At 41.6% G+C, this 22,245-nt stretch overlaps 1 protein-coding gene across 1 annotated transcript in view; it reads left to right on the forward strand.

Annotated features, from left to right (window-relative positions):
- Positions 1 to 17,869, forward strand: part of SUPV3L1 (Suv3 like RNA helicase) — a 26,358-nt gene extending 8,489 nt beyond the window's left edge. The window contains exons 9-15 of the mRNA XM_018567081.1: positions 3,500 to 3,680; positions 5,312 to 5,405; positions 6,627 to 6,846; positions 9,918 to 9,998; positions 10,224 to 10,400; positions 12,635 to 12,783; positions 17,470 to 17,869. Coding sequence (XP_018422583.1) covers positions 3,500 to 3,680; positions 5,312 to 5,405; positions 6,627 to 6,846; positions 9,918 to 9,998; positions 10,224 to 10,400; positions 12,635 to 12,783; positions 17,470 to 17,869 — 1,302 coding nt within the window. The remainder of the gene's footprint in view (positions 1 to 3,499; positions 3,681 to 5,311; positions 5,406 to 6,626; positions 6,847 to 9,917; positions 9,999 to 10,223; positions 10,401 to 12,634; positions 12,784 to 17,469) is intronic.
- Positions 17,870 to 22,245: the final 4,376 nt, after the last annotated feature.

Genomic DNA, 22,245 nt, shown 5'->3' on the forward strand with positions numbered 1-22,245 from the left:
AATTAATTCACCTTTTTTAATGCTTTATGTGGTAGCATGAAACATCTGATAAGACGTTTTACTCTGAGAGACAATAATGTGTCTAGCAATAGTGTTTATAATATATTAGTTAATTTTTAGATTTTTTTTTTTCTAGTCTGTTGAGGGACACAGAAAGGCTTTAAAGTGGACCTTTACCCCCTTTCACTTAAAATCACATCAGCATGCAGCTGTGCATGCTGATTTTAAATCATATTACATTTATTAAACAAGTTTTTCATTTACTGTACTTACAAATAGAGTTTATCCACTTCCTGGTCCATTTTGGCATAAATGATGTAATGTGCTGAAGCATTGCATCCTGAGAAGGTTACATCAGCAGTGCATCGGTGGAAAAACGTATCTATAATTTCACATGATCTCAGGGAAAGGCATTTTCCTCCCATGAGATGATGTGCATGGTCACATGTCCTAGTCACATGTGCCAGAATTCAAGGAAGTAAAGGGAAAACTAGTAACCTGCCATTAGTTAAAATGGCCACTGTCAGAAGACTGGGGAAGAAAAGAGAAATAAGGTATGCAAAGAATGCAAAGAATACAAAGCCTGCAATTATCTAGAAGTATGTGTTTGTAGATTGTCATTACTAAACATTTCTAAAGGATTGCTTGTTGCTATTTTAAAGATATGGGTAAAGTTCCTCTTTAACCTTTTGTGTTATACTGCTGCCTACAGAAGGATGGGATATTGGCAAACAAAACTGTGGGCCAGCACAGGATAATACCTTCATCCACTAGAATGCCTGAGTTTATTTGCTAGTTTCCTAGGAGAATGGACGTTGTTTCTGCAGTTCTGTTGTGCTAAAGAATGACTTTGCTGACACCATTTTATTATTTTCCCTTCAATTAAGACTCATCTCTACATCGATTCTGGAGCTTTATCTCTTTGATTGCAGCTCTCTGGTGTGCTCCTATTTTGGCTCTTAATGTTGTTTTATCTGCTTGATAAGGATTTTGTGCAGAAGTGGTCTATTCTCACTGGATCCTACAGTGCCCCACATTAGCTTGGAACTTATCATTTCAATAGAGAACACGCCTGTCTTAAGGACCCAAACAATACGTGGTTGGAAGCCCTGTTCTCTATGGCGGTTCCTGCCCTTCTTCGAATTCTGACTGTAAGCTTACTTACAAGCCATGTCTGACTGGTCAAAATCCCTTAAAATGGATCTAATCACTGCTGTGTTCCATCCCTTGTTAATAAATTTCAGTTGTGACTGTTTGCTGGTGAACAGTCACAACTGTTTCAGTTGTGACTGTTTACTGACATATTTCAGTTGTGAAATATGTTTATATGCGTAGAGCACACTGGCTAAAGTGCTGAACTGTGGAACCCTTGTGTAAAAGCATTTGATCCGCATACCTTTGAGCAACAGTGTCTCTTCATACCAGCTCAATACATCAGTCTACCAAATACATGTAGTCTACCAAATCTATCATATCCTCCCTTCATCAGGGAGACTTTATGGCTTCTGTTGACATCAGAGATGCTTACCTACATGTCTGCATATTTCCAGTGCATCTGTGATTCTTAGTCTTTGCTGTGGGGCCCCTACAATTCCAGTTCTTAACCCTGGTCCTTAAGCCTCTGGTCTGCACCTTGAGTATTCACCAAGGTGCTGGCCCCAGTAATAGCCTTTCTGCCCACATGTGGGCTCCCCATTGTGGGATACTGTGTCATCTGCTGATGAGGGAACAGTTGTTGCAAGCTTTGTCAGACACCGTGACTTGACCGCTTAGACATTACAGCAATTCAGATGGATCACAATCCTTCTGAAATCATTGCTGGATCTGACTCATTGCTTGGGGTATTTGGGTCTACTCCTGGACACAGCTCAGGACAGAGTGTTCCTTTAACAAAAGACACTTCAGACAATCTGGTCTCAGATTCAAACTTTCCAGGCCAAGTTCCCATTGACTCTCCCCTTTTGTATGAAAATTCTAGGTCTGATATTAGCCTCTTTTGAGGGAGTTTTTCGCTCCAGACCTCTACAATGCAACATTCTGTTGTTGTAGGTGGTGCACATCAATTGTCAAGAAGCAACCACAAGTTTCAATGTGGAAAGAGAGGTAGATCAGATCCTGCCATGAGCAGAACTTCCCGTTCCATCCTTGTGTACATTTTAGGCTGTTGCAGACTAGGTCCTGACAGACAGGGGCATCTCTGAGTCTGTAATTCCTATGATACAAAATGCTAGGAATTCTGCTTCTCGCAAGGTGACATATAAGGCATACTTCGCTTGATGCGCGTCTTGGGGCTTCCACCTCTGGAGTTTCTCTGTGAGACAGATTCTCTATTTTCTTGCAGCTGGGTCTCTTATTCTGTAGCTGTATTTGGGCCCAGCACTATTAAGGGTCTAGTTTCTGCCCTTTCTATTCTGTTTTAGCACTTCAGAAACTGCCGATCGCACCCATTGGAGACTTCCCTTTCTCTTCTCTCACCCACAAGGCAGATTTCTTTGTATCATCCCCTGTGCGAGGTGCATATCTGAACTCATAGCCTTACCCTGCAAGGAACCCTTTCTGGTTTTGCATAGAGACATGGTGATGTTGAGGCCCAGGACTTCCTTCTTGCGTAATGTAGTTTCAGCCCCTCACCTCAATCAGGAGATTATTGTTTTTCCTTTCCATCTGCTGTTCACTAAAAGGAAATTTCCCTCTATTGTCCGTATGTGGTTTGGGCTATGAGAGTCTTTCAGCCACTGCTTCTTTCAGAAAGACTGATTTCCCTTTTTGTAATTCTGGACCGACCCCAAAATAATGCACTGCCTTCTTGTTCCATCATCTTTAGGTAGCTTAGGCAGACCATTATGGACTCAAGGTCAGCTTCCACCCTTGGCTGTTAAGGTGCACTGTACTAGATATGCGAGGTGCTTCTTGGCATCAAGCAACTTTTTCCCAGGTTTGCAAGGCTGCCACCTGGTCTTCTGTTCACTTGTGTTCTAAGTTCTTCCAGGAGGATGCTTCAGAGCCGGCTTTGGGTGTAAGGTCCTACAGATGGCTTTTTAAGCTGCAGACAGTCCCCAATTGCACGTTGTTTTCTTGGACCTGTTGGCATTTGCTTTTTTGCACCCCTTAGTTGAACTGCTTTTGGACATCCCAAAGTTTAAAGACTTAATGTGTCCCTTAATGGATGAGAGAGAAAATAGGATTATTGTACTCACAGTAAAATCCTGTTCTTGGAGTCCATTGAGGGACTTGGGTCCCACCCCCCTGTGTTTATGATCATACTCTTAAGTACTGCTTTACTACAAAGCTGGGGCATGCTGGTAGTAGGAGGGGTTATCCTGGGCTGGCCTACAGTTTGTTTGCCATTGTGCAATCCTCATGCAGGCAGCAGTATGGCATATGAAGGTTAGGCTTCCTGTTTCCCTCAATGGACTCCAAGAAAAGGATTTTACAGTGAGTAGAATAAACTTATTTTACATTTAAAAAGCATGGCTGATTTTGACGTGTTTTATCTTAGGTGCGGAATTATAATAGACTGACCCCCCTTAAGATTCTGGATCATGCTCTTGGATCCTTGGATAACCTGCGCCCTGGGGACTGTATAGTCTGCTTCAATAAAAATGACATCTACTCTGTAAGCCGGCAGATTGAGGCTCGAGGCTTAGAATGTGCTGTGATATATGGAAGTTTACCTCCAGGTGAATATCATTTTCATGTATTGTCTTCTAGACTGCAACATGTTTAACATCTCTTATATTACCTTGGTCTTTGTACTACATTTATGTAACCATTAAATCGGTTTCCTACCTGCAAATGTTCTGCAAGGCAATGAATGAAAAGAGCTTGCTATTTAGAGGGCAGATCAGAGACGATGACCTCAGCAGTGACCTTCTGCTTATTCAGTATCCCTGTTGGCCAAGCTCTGTTGTTTTGACTTTTTTGTGGGAAATATGGGTCAGGTGAATAAATCATTTATAATTTTTTTGGGGAGGAGGCACACCTATGTACAGGTAGTCCCCGGGTTACGGACGTCCGACTTGAGGACAATCCGGACTTGCGAACCGGGGTCCACAGTTCTCCTAAATGTACCGGTATGACAGAACTGTGGCTGCAGCGGCTTTGTGTCCCTTCAAATCCGCGCTGCTCTCCTCGCCTGTGTTGAAGCTATACCCAGCCTGTTGTTGGATATTGTAAAATGCAATAGCAAGCTGGTTATTGCACCCGCCCACTGCCTGCTATCAATCAGCATGGGAGGACCTGATAGAGAACTTTACCCTTCAGGGACCTCCTCTGCTGATTGACAGTGGGCATGTGCAATAGCCAGTCTGCTATTGACTATTTCAATTTGAAATAGCCAATAGCAGGCTGGCTATTGCTCAGAGCATTAAAATTAAAAAAAGTTTAAAAAAATAAAATTTAAAAAACGAAAAAATTTAAAAAAAGGTTAAATAAATTAAAAAATAGTAAAAAAAACTTTTTTATTATATTATAATCTTCTGAACAACAGGAACAGACAGCAAAACAAACGTGACCCTTCCCCCTATGCTATCCAAAACTAAAAAATGTTTTTTTGGCTGGAGTTACACTTAAAAAATGTACCTGTTCCAACTTGCATACAAATTCCACTTAAGTACAAACCTACAGTCCCCATCTTGTATGTAACCCGGGGACTGCCTGTATTTCAGCTGTCCTATTTAGTGGTTTTTCTCCATTTTCACTATATCACCACATTAGCAGGACATGCAAGAACAGGCCAGGAACAGAAAACTGTTGCTGGTGACTTGAAAAACAAAAAGAGGTTCGCCTGTGTGTGCTGCTTCGGTCGGGGTAGACAGATCAAATTCATGTTCCTACCCATTCTTTGTAGAGGCCTTTGCCCATCTATGGATAACCTCATCTGTAGGGAGCAAACTGATATCTTGGCTCATCCATTAAGATGCAATACCATGTTCTATTCTTTACTGCATCAATATACAAAGGTCCCCTTATTATTAAAGAGTTAGATGTCACCTCAATGTTTATTTACAAGAGGAGAGTTCAATGTAAAAGTTTTCATTGCATGGAAAATGTCCAAGATTACAAAAAAAATCAGTTACCTGGAAATGTCTGTCCCAATATATTGCAGATAATAGAGCCAGGTACACATGATTTGCAGTTGGTATCGTAACAAAAACTCAATTAGTATAACTGAAGTGTCAAAATTTTAAAGCAAATATTTGTAGGACTTGTATGTACATGCCATTATATAATCATGCTTTTTTTTTTTAGCATGTTGATGTATTGTGCGCTATGTCCTGTGCTAAATACACTTTTTGTATATGTTTTTCAGGAACAAAAATTGCACAAGCAAGTAAATTCAATGATCCAAATGACTCGTGTAAAATTTTGGTTGCCACAGATGCCATTGGAATGGGGCTAAATTTGTGAGTATAAGTCTTATTGTGTATACGGTGTTGTGTTCACAGTCTGATTTGAATATTTCATTGTTTATTGTAAGAGAATGTTTTAGGAGGTCTGGGCACAGTTTATTTCTAGACTAGAATCAAATGCAGCTTAGGCATAATATGGGCTGGGAGGGATGTTATCTGGCACACCTATAATGAACATTCTAACCTAGGACCTCTCTGTCCAGCACGTAATATACTAAGCCAGTGTTTAGGCCTCTGAAAGTTCTTGCTTCAACTATTGCTTAAATCACACAGTTACCGGTACTGATGCTGCAGTCCAAAGAAACGGGCTGTATATCCAACTGTAATAAGAGGTGCCCTTTTCAGGCCTGGGGCAACATGGTGAAAGATATTGTTGCATACAGAAGCCAGATAATCTTAGGCATACACATGGTAGGTCAGAGGTATCGTGATGAAGACATTTAGAAATGGAATGCAAGGGTTGTATTTACAGAGTAGTAGGAGGAGATGGCTTTAGTTAGCATTTAGGGTAAAGGCAGTGTCATCCTAAATTGCACAGGTGATTGATTGGCTTTCAATAGAATTACTGACTTTACGCTGTTGTCTTTAATCATTACCCAAACATAAGGAAGAGGATACAGTTGTTAATTGTGTAGTTCCCCTGTATGATTCTCAGCTACTTCTGCTCTTTTGCTGAAAAATAGAACAAGATAGGCAAACTTTTTAAGTACATTATGCTTGTGTGTCTGTGGTGACTAATGCTGATTTTGTGGCCTTAATTGTATTTCCACCTATACATGCAAGTGCTACATGGAAGCACTTGCACACTTACCACATTCTACACATAAGTGTTGTATGGCACTTAACTGATGGTCATGTGGCTTTTGATTAGAGCATGGTTGGCCAGGTTGTGAATATACCTAATTAGACCTCTTGTGTCCATTCGTCAAGATTCTTCATTCTGGCAGAGACCACTGTTCAGTCTAGAAAAATTGCCCATCCTGCCCCTTTGACTTTTTTCGTCACTTCGGTCGAAATTGAAGGTTGATTTGACCCCCATCAACTAATAGAAAGTGGAATAAAAGATCTTTCGTACGAAAGTTCTTTTAAAAATCTACTAGTCTATGGCCACCTTAAGGGGTATACAATGGTAAGATGTACAGATTGATACATGAAGGCAGTTAATAGTGCTACTTCATTTTAGTGTTTTTCTTTTTTCCCCTGAACATTTTTTAGGAGTATTAAAAGGATCATATTCAATTCCTTGATTAAACCAACAATGAACGAGAAAGGAGAGAAAGAGATGAACACAATCTCCACTTCCCAGGCTCTGCAGATAGGCGGCCGAGCTGGCAGGTTCAGCTCCATTTATAAGGATGGAGAAGTCACCGCCATGTTCCAGGATGATCTAGTACTCCTAAAAGATATCCTCAGCAAGACAGTCACTGATATCCAGGTAAGGCGTTTCATTTTGATAACACGTGTTTTGTCAGATAATTTGTAATAAATACAGGCAGTCCCCGAGTTACCAACATCCGACTTACATCTGACTCCTACTTACAAACAGAGGCTATTACTGTAGAGCAGGGGTAGTTGTAATGCTACCATGCTCATGCCGACAAGGAGTGCCCTCCTTTTTGGGTCTGGTTTGTAGTGCTGTACGTACATTACAGGAAACTGGCTCTTGTTAGACGTGCAGACGAGGGGTGCCCACCTTTTCCAGGTCACTGTGAGGTTTTTACTGCTGTCTGTATTCTCATTAGAAAGATTTAATCTCACTTCCTGTCCTTGGGGCAACCAGAAGTGAGATGAAATCTACCCCTAGGAAGGGAAATTTACTCCTGTAAGAGTTCTCATGGGAAAAAGGTGTCTCCACTGAAGCTAAACCCCAATTTTTCAAAATCCAATTGTCACAGGGACAGAAAGTGAGGTGAAATCTTCTGAACAGGGGCACACACAGCAAAACAAACGTTACAGGGGGTTAACCCTTCCCTATGCTATCCAAAACTAAAAACATTTTTTTTGGGTGGAGTTACGCTTAAAAAATGTACCTCTTTCAACTAACATACAAATTCAACTTCTGAACAAACCTACAGACCCCATCTAGTTCATAACCCGGGGACTGCCTGTACGCCTGTAACCAGTCTGCTGTTTTATCCACTTGAGTCCCGGGTGCCATGGTAAAATGGCACTGGGTTTCCACTTATTTGTCCCATCTCGGTTGTTCTGGAGGGTCCCAGCAAGGTTTATTTCTGGAAGCAACAGCTGTCAGCGGCAGTCCAGGAGTTCAGAATGGGTACTGGAGAGGAGCTTGAAATGCCAATAATCAGTGGTGCAAACTGGGGTAACCACAATCAGAATTCGGAAAGGAAAGCCATAGTATGAAGAATGCCAAACAAGTCCAATGTCATTATTTATCACATGATTAGAAAAACCCAGCAAATGTGTTTTTGTGAATCTAAACAACCCCCCTTCACCGGGACTACATGAATGAAAAAGCTGTCAAGGAGTGATCTGTTTAGAGTAGGTGAAGCATGGAGGTAGACAGAATAGTTTTATATATAAAGGACACCAAAACATTTAGAATGTACTGACACTGTATTTTGTGGCAATGAGTTCTAACATACCTAAATCATGTTATTGATGGTTTATTTCTGTATATTTATTAGACACTAATGACTCCATGTATATTATATAATTGCTTTATTAAAATCTTTTAAACATGATTTTATTTTTAAACATAAAAATATATATTTTTTTAATTAACCCTTAAAGTGCTCGCTTTGGTCTAGGAGTGAAAATAAAGACCATATACTTGCCTGATCATCAGTCCTGCCGTACTCACTGACTCTCTTCCCGCTTTCGCTCCGCCTGTGGTATGTCTCTCGGCATCCTCGCATCTAATGGACCTGCATTAGACGTGATAACGTCATAGGTCCTTAGACCACTGGAGCCCAGGGGAGAAGAGTCTGTGGGGACTGGTCTAGCAGCCAGGCAGGACTGAGGATCAGTTGAGTATATCTTCTTTAGTTTCATCCCTAGACCAAAACGAGCACTTAACCGAGGTGCTGGGGTAGTGCAATTGCAAGGGTTAACTTTAATAAATCCTCGCGTTCTTCTTTAACACCTTTTTTTTTAAATTGTACCCCCCCCAAACGTGTTGGCTTTTTTTTTTTTTTTCATGCAGTGATTAAAGTTTCTTTGGATCACTATGAGGTTTGGCACTCTTTATGCTGTCTTTTTTCACCCAGCCCAGGAGTTCAGCACGTCCCCATCTAGACTTGTGATTTACACATACCAGGTTCGCTCACCTCTCGATCCTATCACGGCTCTCTGCCGTGACAGGGGGAGGGGCTGGATTCCCCTCTCCCCGCTCCGATCTGCCAGCGCTGACTGGCGGAACGGACGGGGGAGGGGGCGGGTACAGCTGGCTCTGCCTCTAGATAGGCAGAGCCAGCTGTCACTCACGCAGCTGGGTGGATCCCGCCATCTACGTCGGGATCCGCTCCGGCTGCGGTGTCTCAGTATACCGCAAGCTGTAGCTCGCGATATACTGAGCTTTGGGTAACGGGAGGACGCTAGTTTGTGTCCTCCCGTTAGGCTAAGGAGAACTATGGGGAAAAACACTGACCCCATAGTTCTCCTTTTAATAAAGCCGGCCATACACTGTTATATTTTGTTCGTTCAACCTGCGGGCTGAACAAAAAAAATTCTATGACTGCTTTGATCGAGGAATCCCCGCTGTTTCTTTTGTATTCTGACAGCCGCCGCTGTCAGAAGAACTGAACAGAGCTGGCAGCTCATTGCCTGCCGGCTCTGTTCATGCAAAGATTTTCCAACCGTCTCCTTCGATCCTAGCCTAAAGGGTTCCAATAGCGGCACCCACTGTGTGAATTTTGGCCGGTTCATTAAGAACTGGCCTAAATTCTCAGTGTATGGCTACCTTAGGAGTGTTCTGTAGCAGCACATTACAACAAAATGCTTCTGCATTTCTACAAAGGTTCTAAGCTCTAGATCTTTTTCTCTCAAAAAATGTAAAAAACATTATGGTGGACTGCAAATTCTGAAATCGTCACCTGCTCGGGACCAAAAAAAAGTGCTCTGGGATTCAGAAACCCTGTCTCCAGACCATTTATTTCAACAACAATCTTCCCATAAGATTATATGTGCATTTAATCGAATTTAGGCATGTTCTTTATATGTAAAACCCTCCCTTATGTAGATATCCAAAAGCCCTCGGACTTCTGCTGGGTGCCGTCATCTTGGATGTGATGTTTGCAGTCCCAGCAAACACTCTATAGTATTCCCTTCACTCCTTCCTGGCTGCTACATAAAAGGTCATGCAGGGATGGGAGGGGCACCGTAGCCAGGCCAGCAAAAAAAGTAATAAGACACTCCCAGAATAGCAAGGAGTGTACCCCAACATCACTACTGTGCCCTGTAATGATGCATGTCACAGGTATGCATTATAGTGTGCATTATCCCTCATCTTGTACAGTTTAATAATATTTTTTTTATATCCTCCAGGCTGCTGGACTACACCCCACTGCTGAACAGATAGAGATGTTTGCTTATCACCTGCCTGACGCCACTCTGTCAAATCTTATAGTGAGTATCTCTGGAATTAGGATTTTCAAGCCATGTCTATGTAATGTCAGAGGGCTGTGGCTTAGATGGTCCTACATGTGAGGTGGCTATCATACAATATTTGTATAAAATTTTTACCTTATATGGTGTAGCAATGTATACATCGTGCATCATGCTTAGCTATCTTTTTTGTTTTGTTTGCAGAATAGCATTTACAATCTCCCTTCATGTCTCTTTTTCTTGTAGGACATCTTTGTAAGTCTGTCTCAGGTTGATGGACTTTATTTTGTGTGTAATATTGAGGACTTCAAATATGTAGCTGACATGATCCAGCACATACCATTAAACCTAAGGGCACGATATGTGTTCTGCACTGCTCCAATAAATCGCAATCTGCCCTTTGTGTGCACTTCGCTGCTAAAGGTGAGTGGGCTCCTTCAAAAATGGCACATGTCCCTCACTGTTCATATCTTAGTTCACCTGCTTTTGAAGTTTGAGCATGATTTTGTAAATCTGCATGATTGAAGTGTGTCCAAGTTGCTTTTTGAAAAGGAGATTGCGATTTTGTAACCTGCGCTAGTGTAAGACTGTAACCTATTTGGTTGCTACAGATGATATATACAGAGTTCTTCTAAAGCTGAAATCAAGCCGTACCTTCCATCTTTCACAGTTGTACAGGCTCCTCTTCTGTATTGAAAATGCTTGCACTGATTTTACGGCACACTTTAAGTTTTTCAGTGTGCGTTAGAAGCCTTTTCCTCCCCAGCCGGACTGTCTCTCCCCTTTTTATTTTAGGGCTGCGGAAATTAACGATTAATCCCTCGATTAATCGTTAATTTTTTTGATCGATTAAAATTATTTTGATCGATCAAAGTTCTTTGGCTCCGTACTCACCTCTCCACCGGCTTCCGGGTCTTCCGTCAGAGATCCGGTGACGTCACGGACATCGACGTCACCGGACTCCTCCCCCCTTCCACAAGTGGCTCTGTCGGCTAACGAAGGGAAGGGGGAGGAGTCCGGTGATGTCGATGTCCGTGACGTCACTGGACTCCTCCCCCTTCCCTTCGTCACCTGATGGAGCTACTTGGGCCGTTGAGTACACATCCTAACTCTCCCGGCCGCCCGGGAGAGACACACCTTTTTACCGGAAAGGTTTAACCTGAAATAAGCAATTTCAGGGAGGTGTCCCTCTCATTTCAGGGAGGTGCCCTGTCCCCCCCATCCGCGGAGAGGGGGTTAGGGGGGGCTGGGAGCTATTGCAAAGTGAAATAGCCAATAGGAATCTAGCTATGCATTCGTATACCTTTTCTTTTCTGACTGACGGTCGGGCCGCGGCTCCCGATGTCAGAAAAGGAAAAAAAAAAAAACGATCCCAGGGAAAGGTTTAATCTGCTCGATTGAGCAGATTAAACCTTTCCGGTAAAAAGGTGTGTATCTCCCGGGAGTGGGGCACGTGAGATTAATAACGTGCTGGATTAGTGTGATCCTAGTTCATTTTATTACTTTATTGCCGTGCTGTATGTGTATAGGCCAATGTAGTTGGATTTGTATGTGTGTTATAATTAATCGAAATTAATCGATTAAAAAAAAATTAGATTAATCGAACAGGACATTTTTAATTATTACCAGCCCTATTTTATTTATCAGTTATTTCAGTCGTGCAGGCTCAGCAGCACTTGTGGGCATTACCTAGGGCAGTCTGCTTGCAAATGCAGCCTGACTAGGAACACCTAGTTCTCCAGGCTGATATCCCACCCATCAAGGCATTTTGATATTTGCATAACTCCTCCAAAGAGCCAGCCCACTGCTTGCATCAGGGCTGAGGACTTTTGGGAGGAAGCTATATAAAATATGCAATGAAAATAGAAAGGTTTGATTTTGGTTTTTTTTTGTTTTGGTTTTTATTTGTTTGCATTTTGATGAAGGGGAGCAGAGGAACCAGGCAAGGCAAACTATAAGCAGATTAAACTTTAGCTTCAACTTCAGACATTTTAAACCCCCATAGTGCACTTTTCTTACTGTAAGAATGAACTTTTGAAACATGACTCCATTCTGTCTCATACAGAAATTATTCTTCCAGGTAGCCCAGCCAGGTTTTTGGATCCAGCAACTTAGAACACTGGTCTCTGACAGCATCATAGATGTGTTCAGCTTGACTTGGACTAGCCACAGACAGGAAGCTTTCAAGCAAAGACTAACAGGCTGTCAGACCGCTGCCTGTCTTTGGTCACGTCACCGTGCCCCCCAAGACTCACCTAGGTTTTTTTCCATAACTTGACCAATAGTTAAAGAAGGTGCTTCATAGAAAAAGGTTGTGTTGAGGAGCATTACCAACGTGTGGAAGCACTAATATCACCCTACAGAAATTCAGTTGACCTAAACAGGAACTTATTATTTGAAACAATACTTGAATGATTTTAATCACTTTCAGCAGTTGGGTTGTATAGGGCCACCCAAACAGCACAGTGTGGCAGTGTAGCAGTGAGGGTTGTATAGGAAGGGGATTCTGCATGTTTCAGCAGAGTTTCCTTGTGATTACTTTTTGTAGTACACAGGAATTTCAACACGCAGTAATGCACCACATCTAAAATACCAGCTGCAAATGTATTTTCTAATGGTGTCATTATAATACTTTTTATTTTCTTATGCTTTTTTAGTTCGCTCGACAGTTCAGCAGGAACGAGCCTCTGACTTTTCTATGGATCTCTAAACATGTGTCCTGGCCTGTTAGCGCTCCAAAAACCATAAAGGATCTAATGCATCTAGAAGCTGTTCATGATATCTTGGATCTCTATTTGTGGTTAAGGTGAGTTCCCTCACAGTTACACCATCAGAGTTGGGATTAACAAACCCAAGAGAAATGGGGGGGATCATCATACTTTCTACTATTGGTTCGATGCTGCTGACGCCTAATGAGAGTGTTAATGTCTGCAGCCTGGAGTCATGTTGCCCTCTGCTCTTGGAGTCTATTCAGTCCTTAGGTTCCTGTTTAGCTCCACTGGGTGTGGATGGGTCTTTTGCCCTTTCTGCTGAGGTCTCGAGCACTCCTGCACCCTCTCCAGCAGTTTCAGAAGAACATCCCTACCAGCTTTTGAGCCATCAGCCTCAGCGATGGTCTGATTCTTTCTTTTTTTTTTATCAGATCAATTTTGTTTAAAAAAACAAAGCTTTTCCATTTTTCTCAGTCTTCCAACAACAGCATTTTTACAGCAATGAATTAGAAAAACAAAAGACATAATGCGATTTACATTTGTCATGTCCACCTTGACAAGATATGAGGTAGGATGTATCTACAACAGAACATATTGCTGAGTAAAATGAGTCAGCAGCAGCAACATGTAACAACTAGGGATGCACCGAAATAGAATTTTGAGACCGAAACTGAAAATAAAAAATTTGTCAGGTCAAAACTGAAACTGACAGTTTTTTTTCCCCCAACCTGTTAAAAAAAAATTAAGTTATTTTTTAATTATTCTACATTTATTTTTATTCTTTTTACTTTAGTGCTGGGGGGCTCTAAACAGACCCCTGATATTTCCCTTTAGAGGACAATCTCTTTTTCTGCAGCCCCTGTTATGAATGAACAGGAAGTCTCTATACTGCGTGTTCCTGTTCATTCATAAACTGTGGAGATTGTGTAAGTTACTATGACCACAATCATGAATGAACAGGAGGTGATGTAGATCACTTCCCATTTATTCATAACTGGGACACAGTAAGCAATATGTGCTCAGTTATTTACAAACACTCAGCGGCCAGCTGATCAATGAGTGTATACCGCTCTCCAACATGAATCGGCTGTCGCAGTATGCAAATCGGGTGGTTGGGAGAGGAGAGCTCTACTTACTGTGACAGATCACAGAACTCTCCTGCACTCACCACTTTTTATCAAGACACAGGAGGTGCGAGAGAAAAGCCCTATGTAATAATGACTTAAGGAAAGCCGTGCTGCTCAGCATTGTGACAGCTGTCACCGCCCGCCCTGCCTCCTGAAAGCTTCTCTCCTCCCCACTGAACGCACATAAGGCACACAGACTGGCGCCCAGTAAGGAGGGGAGAAGCTAAAAATGCACTGAATTTTCAGCTGCATTTTCAGCCGTTATGGTACTTTCGGCAATTTGCCAAAAGTGACATTTTTGGGCCAAAATGTTTCAATGGAAGAGATTTCTGTGCATCCTTAGTAATAACGTTAGCATACACAATAATTGCAGCACATTTTTTGGGATGGTATACAAGATGATTGAGGGGTAATCGACGATGGAAAACGTTGACAACGTTTTCCATCGTCGATTTTAATCGACTTAATCGAATAACTGTTTCAGCTCTAGGTGTATACCTGTAGGAGAAACTTCAGATTCTCCTTTCTCAGATTTGAACTCTCCAGTCGCTGTTGCATGAGTGTCCTAGCCTCCTCTTGAGGCAGTTCCATTTGCCCAGTTTCAACTTCAGACATGAGTATCCTAACATTCTGTTGTTGTGGGAGAAGTCGATACGGCCTCTGGAAAGACCAATTTGTTTTTTTGACAAGGACCAAGTTGTCCCTGGATTTGTTCACTCAGGAATCCAGCTCTGGAGTCAGGACTCCTTCCTTCCCAGCTTTTGGAGGACCCTCACAATGAATGCCAGCCTGTTGGGCTGGGAGAAGTGCTTGGCACCTTGTTGGTACAGTGGACTTGGTGGTCAGGGGCTCCTCTCCCAGTTAACATCCTGGAACTTCAGACAATTTGGCTGTCTCTGGAGGGTTGGGCCATGCTTTTGGAGAGACTTCCAAACTGGTTCCAGTTGGACAAAGCCACAGTGGTGGCATACATCAATCAGAAGTCTCGCTGTGGCAAGAGAGGTATATCAGACTTGTCGGCCATGTACAGAACTGTGCAAAAGATTTAGGCAGGTGTGAAAAAATGCTGTAAAGTAAGAATGCTTTCAGAAATAAAAGTGTTAATAGTTTATTTTTATCAATTAAGAAAATGGGAAGTAAATGAACAGAAGAGAAATCCAAATCAATCAATATTTGGTGTGACCACCCTTTGCCTTCAAAACAGCATAAATTCTTCTAGGTACACTTGCACACAGTTTTTGAAGGCACTCGGCAGGTAGGTTGTTTCAAACATCTTGGAGAACTAAGCACAGATCTTCTGTGGATGTTGGCTGCCTCAAATGCTTCTGTCTCTTCATGTAATCCCAAACAGACTCGATGTTGAGATCAGGGCTCTGTGGGGGCCAAACCATCACTTCCAGGACTCCTTGTTCTTCATGCTGAAAATAGTTCTTAATGACATTGGCTGTATGTTTGGGGTTTTTGTCCTGCTGCAGAATAACCATCTCTGATGGTTGGCATGATGGATAAGTATCTGCTTCCATTTCTCTCTGAGAGTTTGAGTACTACGATCCTCGAGGTTCTACTTCCTGCATGATTTATCATCAGACATGGAAGGCATACTTCACTTGGCGTGAGTCTTTGGGCTTCCATCCCAGGAGTTTCTCTGTTAGTCAAATGCTCGCCTTCCTGAAACTGGGTCTGGACCAGCATCTGGCTCCCAGCACTATCAACACATCAGGTTGCTGCCTTTTCTATCCTGTTTCAGAGACCCTAGGCCTCTCACGCATTGATTAAGACATTTGTATAGCGAGTTCTCCCATGTAGCTCCCTGGGTTCCCCAGTAGCTCTGTGGGACCTGAATCTGGTTTTCTTTGCGCTTCGGAAACCACCTTTTGGACCCATCAGAGACATTCCTTTCTCTACTCTCACCCACAAGGGTTTTTTTTTTTTAATGTAGCCTTCACCTCTGCAAGTCAAGTGTCTGAACCGGTGGCTTTATACTCCAAGGAACCCTTTATGGTTTTGTACAAGGTAGTGTTGAGGGCAAGCACTTCCTTCTTGCCTAATGCAGTTTTTGCTTTCACCTCAACTAGTACATTGTTGTTCTGTCTCACTGTTCAGCTCCATTTCACCAAAAAGAAAATTTCCTCCATTATTTGTTTGGATGTGGTCTCTGCCACTGCTTCTTTCAGAAAGACAATATTTGTTTTTGTTATCCCTGATGAACCCCTGAAGGGTGCACTAGCTCCTTGATTCTCTGCAGATGGAGACAGACCATCATTCAAGTCTTACACCCTTGCCTTTCAAGGTCTCCAGTTCTCTGTTGTTTTTTTTTCTTGCACCTGGCTGTTTGCTGTGTTGCCCACCTCACAGTTGGAATGCTTTTAGATATCCCATGAGAAAAACTTCCTGTACCCCTTAATGGTCAAGAAAAAATATAGGATTTGTACTGACTGTAAAAAATTATTTTCTTAGAGTTGACCGAGGGATACACGTCCCAACCTCTTGTGTTTTTGATCATTCTCTTGGTACTGCTTTTCTACAAAACTGTGGCATGGTCGTAGTAGGAGGGGTTATCGTGTGCTGGTAGTTTTTTTTCTTTTTTTTGCCAGTGAGCTGTGGCAGGAGCATGGAAAGGTGAGTGAGTATATGTTGCTGGGGTGAGGGTACTTTAGTGTACCTTTTACTTTACTGTGAATAGCAAAGGAAACTTAAAGGAGACACTGACAGCTTGCCCATGCAGGACAGAGGCACTGTAAAGGCCGTCTCCTCATCCAGTTATATTTACGTTGCCAACTCTCTCCCACCACTCCTTCCTCCATTGCAGCCAGCATCACTGCCAAACATTTCTTAGTATATAAAAGCATTTTACCTCCTCCCCTCTGACAGTGACAGTTCTAACAGCCAAACTCTGGGCCTAAGCACTGAGGGATTGACATTTATTGCTCTCCCTGATCACCAGCCCTCGTGTCAGAATGATTATTCTAAGTTCAAAAGTTTTCCTGAATGGTTTTTAAATTCCTCTCTATTTTTTTATTTTTTTTTAAGTAATCCAAGTACAAATGCTCATGTTGATGGAGAATATTGTATTGTTAGGATAATGGGGTAAATATAAAAAAAAATATGAGGCATTGCTAATATTGCATACAGGATTCCTATCGTGTTGTGCTTTTTTGGGGGGGCGAGGGTGGGGGATAAAAAGCAAAAAAGAAACACTCAATAATAACAATATACAACAGTTCTGTGCGGTAGTAGTTTTGTATATGCATCCGCAAAACGATTAAAGCAGTTCACAGATGTAATCATGACATCCAGGGAGCTAGCATTGGACATGTCAGCAGTAGTTTCCACGTTCTGCCTGTACCGTTTTTCTGAACCAATAAATTTATGTCTATTAAAGAGTGATATAATTGTGATAAATTATACCTGGAAGTGTGCAGTAGTTAGGTTTCTTATTATTTGTATGTCTGTGTAGATAATGTTACATCCCTGGTTGTACTTGTAGTAGTAGTAGTAGTAGTAGTAGTAGTAGTAGTAGTAGTAGTAGTAGTAGTAAAAATAATAATAACACCGCTACATAACCTTGCAATCCTGGAAATTTGTTGATCTTTAATGTTTGATTTCATACTTTTACCATGTAACATTGTTATTCTTTCCCCCCCACTTTACTAGTTACCGGTTTCTGGATATGTTTCCACATGCTACTATGGTAAGATCCATACAAAAACAGCTGGATGAAATTATTCAGAAAGGCGTTTATAACATTACTAACCTCATCAGAGCATCAGAAGCTGTGATGGCGGGCACTGTACCACCGAATGAGACAAGTCTAAACGTCACTCCAAGAACTGGACTAAGGAGAGACAGGGGAGGTAGGCACACTCTATTAGGCTCAGAAATACAGAGTGGGCCCCTCACCTCCAGGTTAGTTAAGGACGGACTCCTTACACCAAGCATGCTGAAACAGCTTGAACAAGAATGGTTGAATCGCCAGAACGGCCATGGAAACCCTAATGGAGGAACATCCTATGATACTGACATATTATTTAAAACGACAAGAAAAAAGAAATAGTGCTCGTTAAACACATTTTTTATTTTTTTATCCAGTGAAATAAAAGACTGTATATCAAAGCCTTGCAGGATTTTTTTATAACATGATCATCAAGTAACCTCATGTTTCACTATGACTTTAAATTCTACATCTGTCTGTCTTTAAAAATGTTTTTCTAATTGTTTTGTTCTTAATTATTAAAGCAATATTCTTTGTACATAATGATGCATGTGAGGATGAAGGCCAAAAATACACCCGGAATGGATTGATCACCATTTAAAAAAAAAAAAAGAAAAGTGCAAATTCCCATCAATGTGGGAGTCGCACTGTTGCTGGGAACTGACCCTGTTGGTCATCTGCTGCTCTGCATTTTTGGCTACAAGTATCAGAGCATACGACCATCGCAAGACAAAAGTCTTGCGATGGTCGTAAGGTGTATGGGCACCTTTTAGATGTCTTGATTTTTAAAGAAGAATTCCTGTTTCTTTCTTCATGCCTGTAAAAGTGTGGGGAAGGAGTCGCCAAACTCTGGTCCTTCAGCTGTGGTGCATTTACAATTTCCATAAGGCATTGCAAGTCTCTGACAGCCACAGGCATGACTCCCAGAGACAGATCGATGATGGGATTTGTAGTATCACCACAACTGGAGGGCTGTAGTTTGCCTACCCCTGGTGTAGGCCATGCTGTCTACCTTTTTTATGTCTTCACTTTAAAGATTATTCCTTTCCCCCCAGCAAGACCCTGAGCCATTTTCAGCCTAAATAGTCTGCCACTTCCCGCTGCATTTCACTAATTTTCACCCAGCTTCCTCCCCTGCAGCGTGGCTGACAAGTTTACACAAGTTCATGCCTACTCTTAGAGCAACACATGTTATATAGGGATAAAGGAGCTAAAGTCTCAGCAGAAGAAAAGGTTGCATAGTAGTGATAAGGAGTATGATGCCCCCCATTCGAGGTCTGATCCTGTGTATAGTGAGAGAGGCTTGAACAGTTTATGTGACTGCTAAAATTAAGGTATGCAGCCAAAAAACTTTAGGCCCCATTCATACTGAGCGGTTTATCATGTGATTTCCTCCGCGAAATCGCGCATATTTCCGCGCGATATCGCTCTATGTAGCTTGTCCAATTCATTCCAATGGAGCTGTTCACAGCTCAATGCCGCCTGTAGCTCGTCGCTGAAGCTTGTCGCTTGTACATGACCCTTTTTTCGGCGGATGTTGCGCGATTCGGCCCCAAATAGACTCAATGGTGTCGCGCGAAATTGCGCATTATCGGGGATATTGCGTGACAGAAGGGTCACTTTTGCACTGCAAAATGTAAGGAAAGAATGATGTCACATCGCTGTTTGGTTACAGCCCAATGTAGCAGCGACGAAGTCCCGCCCAAAAAACGCGTTATGTAAAATGTGCATTGTCGCTCAATATCGCGCAATGTAGCTCAAAGCCGTTCAGCACGAAATTGCGCAGAAAAACATGCAATGTCCATGTCGCTCAGTGTGAATGGGGCCTTAGATAGGGGAATGTCTGCACCGCAAGGACAGAACAGGATGGTGCCATTGTTTTGGAAATTGGAGTTCAGCTTTTAGGTGTTTTTAGTACCAAGCAGCATTGTCACTGAAGTGCATCTAAAGTTTTATTTTGGCTTGGACAAAAGAAATAATGTTTTAAAGTATATGTGCACTTTAATCCTAAATTCACCCAGTCCCCCTCCGTAGGCTCATTAATACACACATCTGGATCTGCTGCTAAACAGGTTCTCACCTACCTCCTCCATAGGCTCTGGCCCACTTGCAGTAAATCTAGTGCTGGGCTTCCCGCACACTAATATCCCATAGACCTATTTACCAGAAGCAGAATCCTATTCATACCTAATGGTGCACAGGTGCCGATAGTCTGACACAAGATTTTTACTGGTCTGACTGTATACATCATGGGAGATGCTGTCTTTGGAGGATGCAAGTATGGACCTGCTGGGGGGTGGAGGGCAAGTACAAATGTAAAGTTTTTAAAGGTGTACATATTTTTAAAAAAAACTTTTTTTCCAAAACACAATTAATGTCCACATGTTTGTAGGAAACATACATCCTTAAATTGCATGATCTAAGTGCTTATAGTCCACATATGTAATATAATGATGTTTTATTGCTAAATGCTAGATTTAGTTTGTGGCATTGAGTCAGTGTAATCATTTCCTTGTACTTTGTCCTCTAAGCTAGACATAGGCATTTGATTAGACCTTGTGTTTATGTATACGGTTCAATAGATCATACGTGAGCACAAAGGCTAGTCTGTCTTCGTCTTGCATTACAAGGATGAGTGTGTTCTGCATTCCTTCATAGCCATTTCAAAGAATTGTCAGACTTACATTGTGATGTTAATTTACTAAAGGATTCGAGAATGTTCACACAATAAATTGTGTGAACATTCACTGCAATTATCTGACCATGTGAAAAGAAAATCCCTGTTTACTTATTTTATCTGCACGTGATTGGATGATTGAAGTGAATAATCACACAATTTATTTTGTGAGCATTCTAAATTCCTTTAGTAAATCAGCCTCGGTATGTCAACCGGAGTGCACAGTATTTGGGCCATTGTTTTATCCTGTATATCTGTTTGTCTATCACATACAAATTCTAAAGCTGCTAATAATGATGTATTGTTTATCAGTCTACAAGATTGGCTAGGTTAGTAACTTCCATGTGTATTTAGTAAAACTTTCTATGCAGAAATAGTGACATTTTGTCCAATTTTAATGTATTAATTTTAGCTAAGATATTAACATCTTTTTTTTTTTTGTTTTGTTTTTTTAATCTGACACACTCCTGTTCATTTCCCTCAGTTTGGGTGTACTGGTGGTATAATTCCATCATCTAATAGAGTGGAGTGTTTGCTCTGGATATGGTACAATCATTTAGAAGTAAACAGTAACGCACAACCAGTTAAATGTGATAGCAGTGTCTGTGTCACACCTAGGAGGGCACTGCTTAAAAGAAACCTGTCTTGAGAGAATCATGGGAGCTGCCATTGCTGACCATTCCAATTCAGAGATGATTTGACGATCTACAGCTGAGTGATACAAATAAGATACATTTTTTCATAGTTCAGGTACTTGAATGCATTTTTAAGATTCAATTCCTGAGTTTAGTGTCAAAGGTGGCAATGCATGGTGGGAGAGGACCTCATACTCCTGGAAGATCATCTTTTCCCAATATGCACATCCATTGTTCAGTGCGCATTAGGAGATATGAAGTTGTAACTGGGAGCTCAAGGTTTCATATATTTTTTTGCAAGATGAACAGAGGATCAGATGAATAAAAAATGAGAAGCTGACACACAATGATGGTCCACTGCTAGAGGTTGTTTTCCTATAGGGGAACTGTGTGACTGCTATATGCCATAATATCTACCTATATGGTGGACTTTAATTGCCCTTGAGGGGATGACCCCTAGTCTGCAGTCCTGTGATTTCTGCGTGTACCATCTTCTCAACTATATTGGAGCAGCTACTTGTGTAGAGTTGTTAAAATCAATGGTGATTGGACTTCCTTAGTTCCTAGGGCATAACCACACCAGAGCTTTTCATGCCAGTGATGGTTTAGAAATCACAGAGTGGAAATTTCTCTTGGAGCCTGTAATCTCTCATAAACTCTGTATGAAAGTTATTTGGAAATGATCCCATCACGTATTCATTTTTCTTTAGAAAAAGATCCTCGTAACTGATGTAATGGCAGTCATAAAAATAAATATGAGAATGTGGGCTGGCATTCTGGCCCTTATAATTCTAGTTTCCTGTCTGTCTTCAATGGGAAATCCAGGAAAAAGTCAAAATTCCTTCTCTCTTTAATGAGGTCAGGTTCAGACATATAGAAGGCATACAGTTCGGCAAGTAGCATTTTCAGAAGGAGAGGTCAGCAATAGCAGTCATTTTGTTCACTCATGACAGGTTTTTTTTGTTTTTTAAGGGCCCATTCACACTTGAGCATTGCAGCAACATGCAGTAAAACACATATGTTTCGGTAATGCACCTGCTCTATGTGCAGTGTGTTGCAGCTCCATTCTTTGTGAATGCCCCTCTAACGCACTGATCAGTAGAGTACAACACACGTGTTGTGGTGTACTGTGTGGCTTAAAGAGAGTCGTGCGTTTTTTGATCTATTATGGTATATTGACAGCCCGTTCATAATAAATGGGCTGCCGTTATGCAATGCACGTTAACAAGCACTCATTGACATGACATATAATAAATTGCTAAAGTGTGAATCGGCCCTCAAACAGCAGTAATAAATGCTTCTCGTGTAGCCTGACATCTATATGTTTGATAATGTTGCATTTCATCTCCTGCTATAAGAAACTAGTTATAAATGTAGTGGAGACAAATGTTGTAACACTCAGTTTA

This window comes from Nanorana parkeri, unplaced genomic scaffold, assembly GCF_000935625.1.
Source record: "Nanorana parkeri isolate BGI_ZX_2015 unplaced genomic scaffold, ASM93562v1 scaffold1005, whole genome shotgun sequence".
Taxonomy (NCBI): Eukaryota; Metazoa; Chordata; class Amphibia; order Anura; family Dicroglossidae; genus Nanorana; species Nanorana parkeri.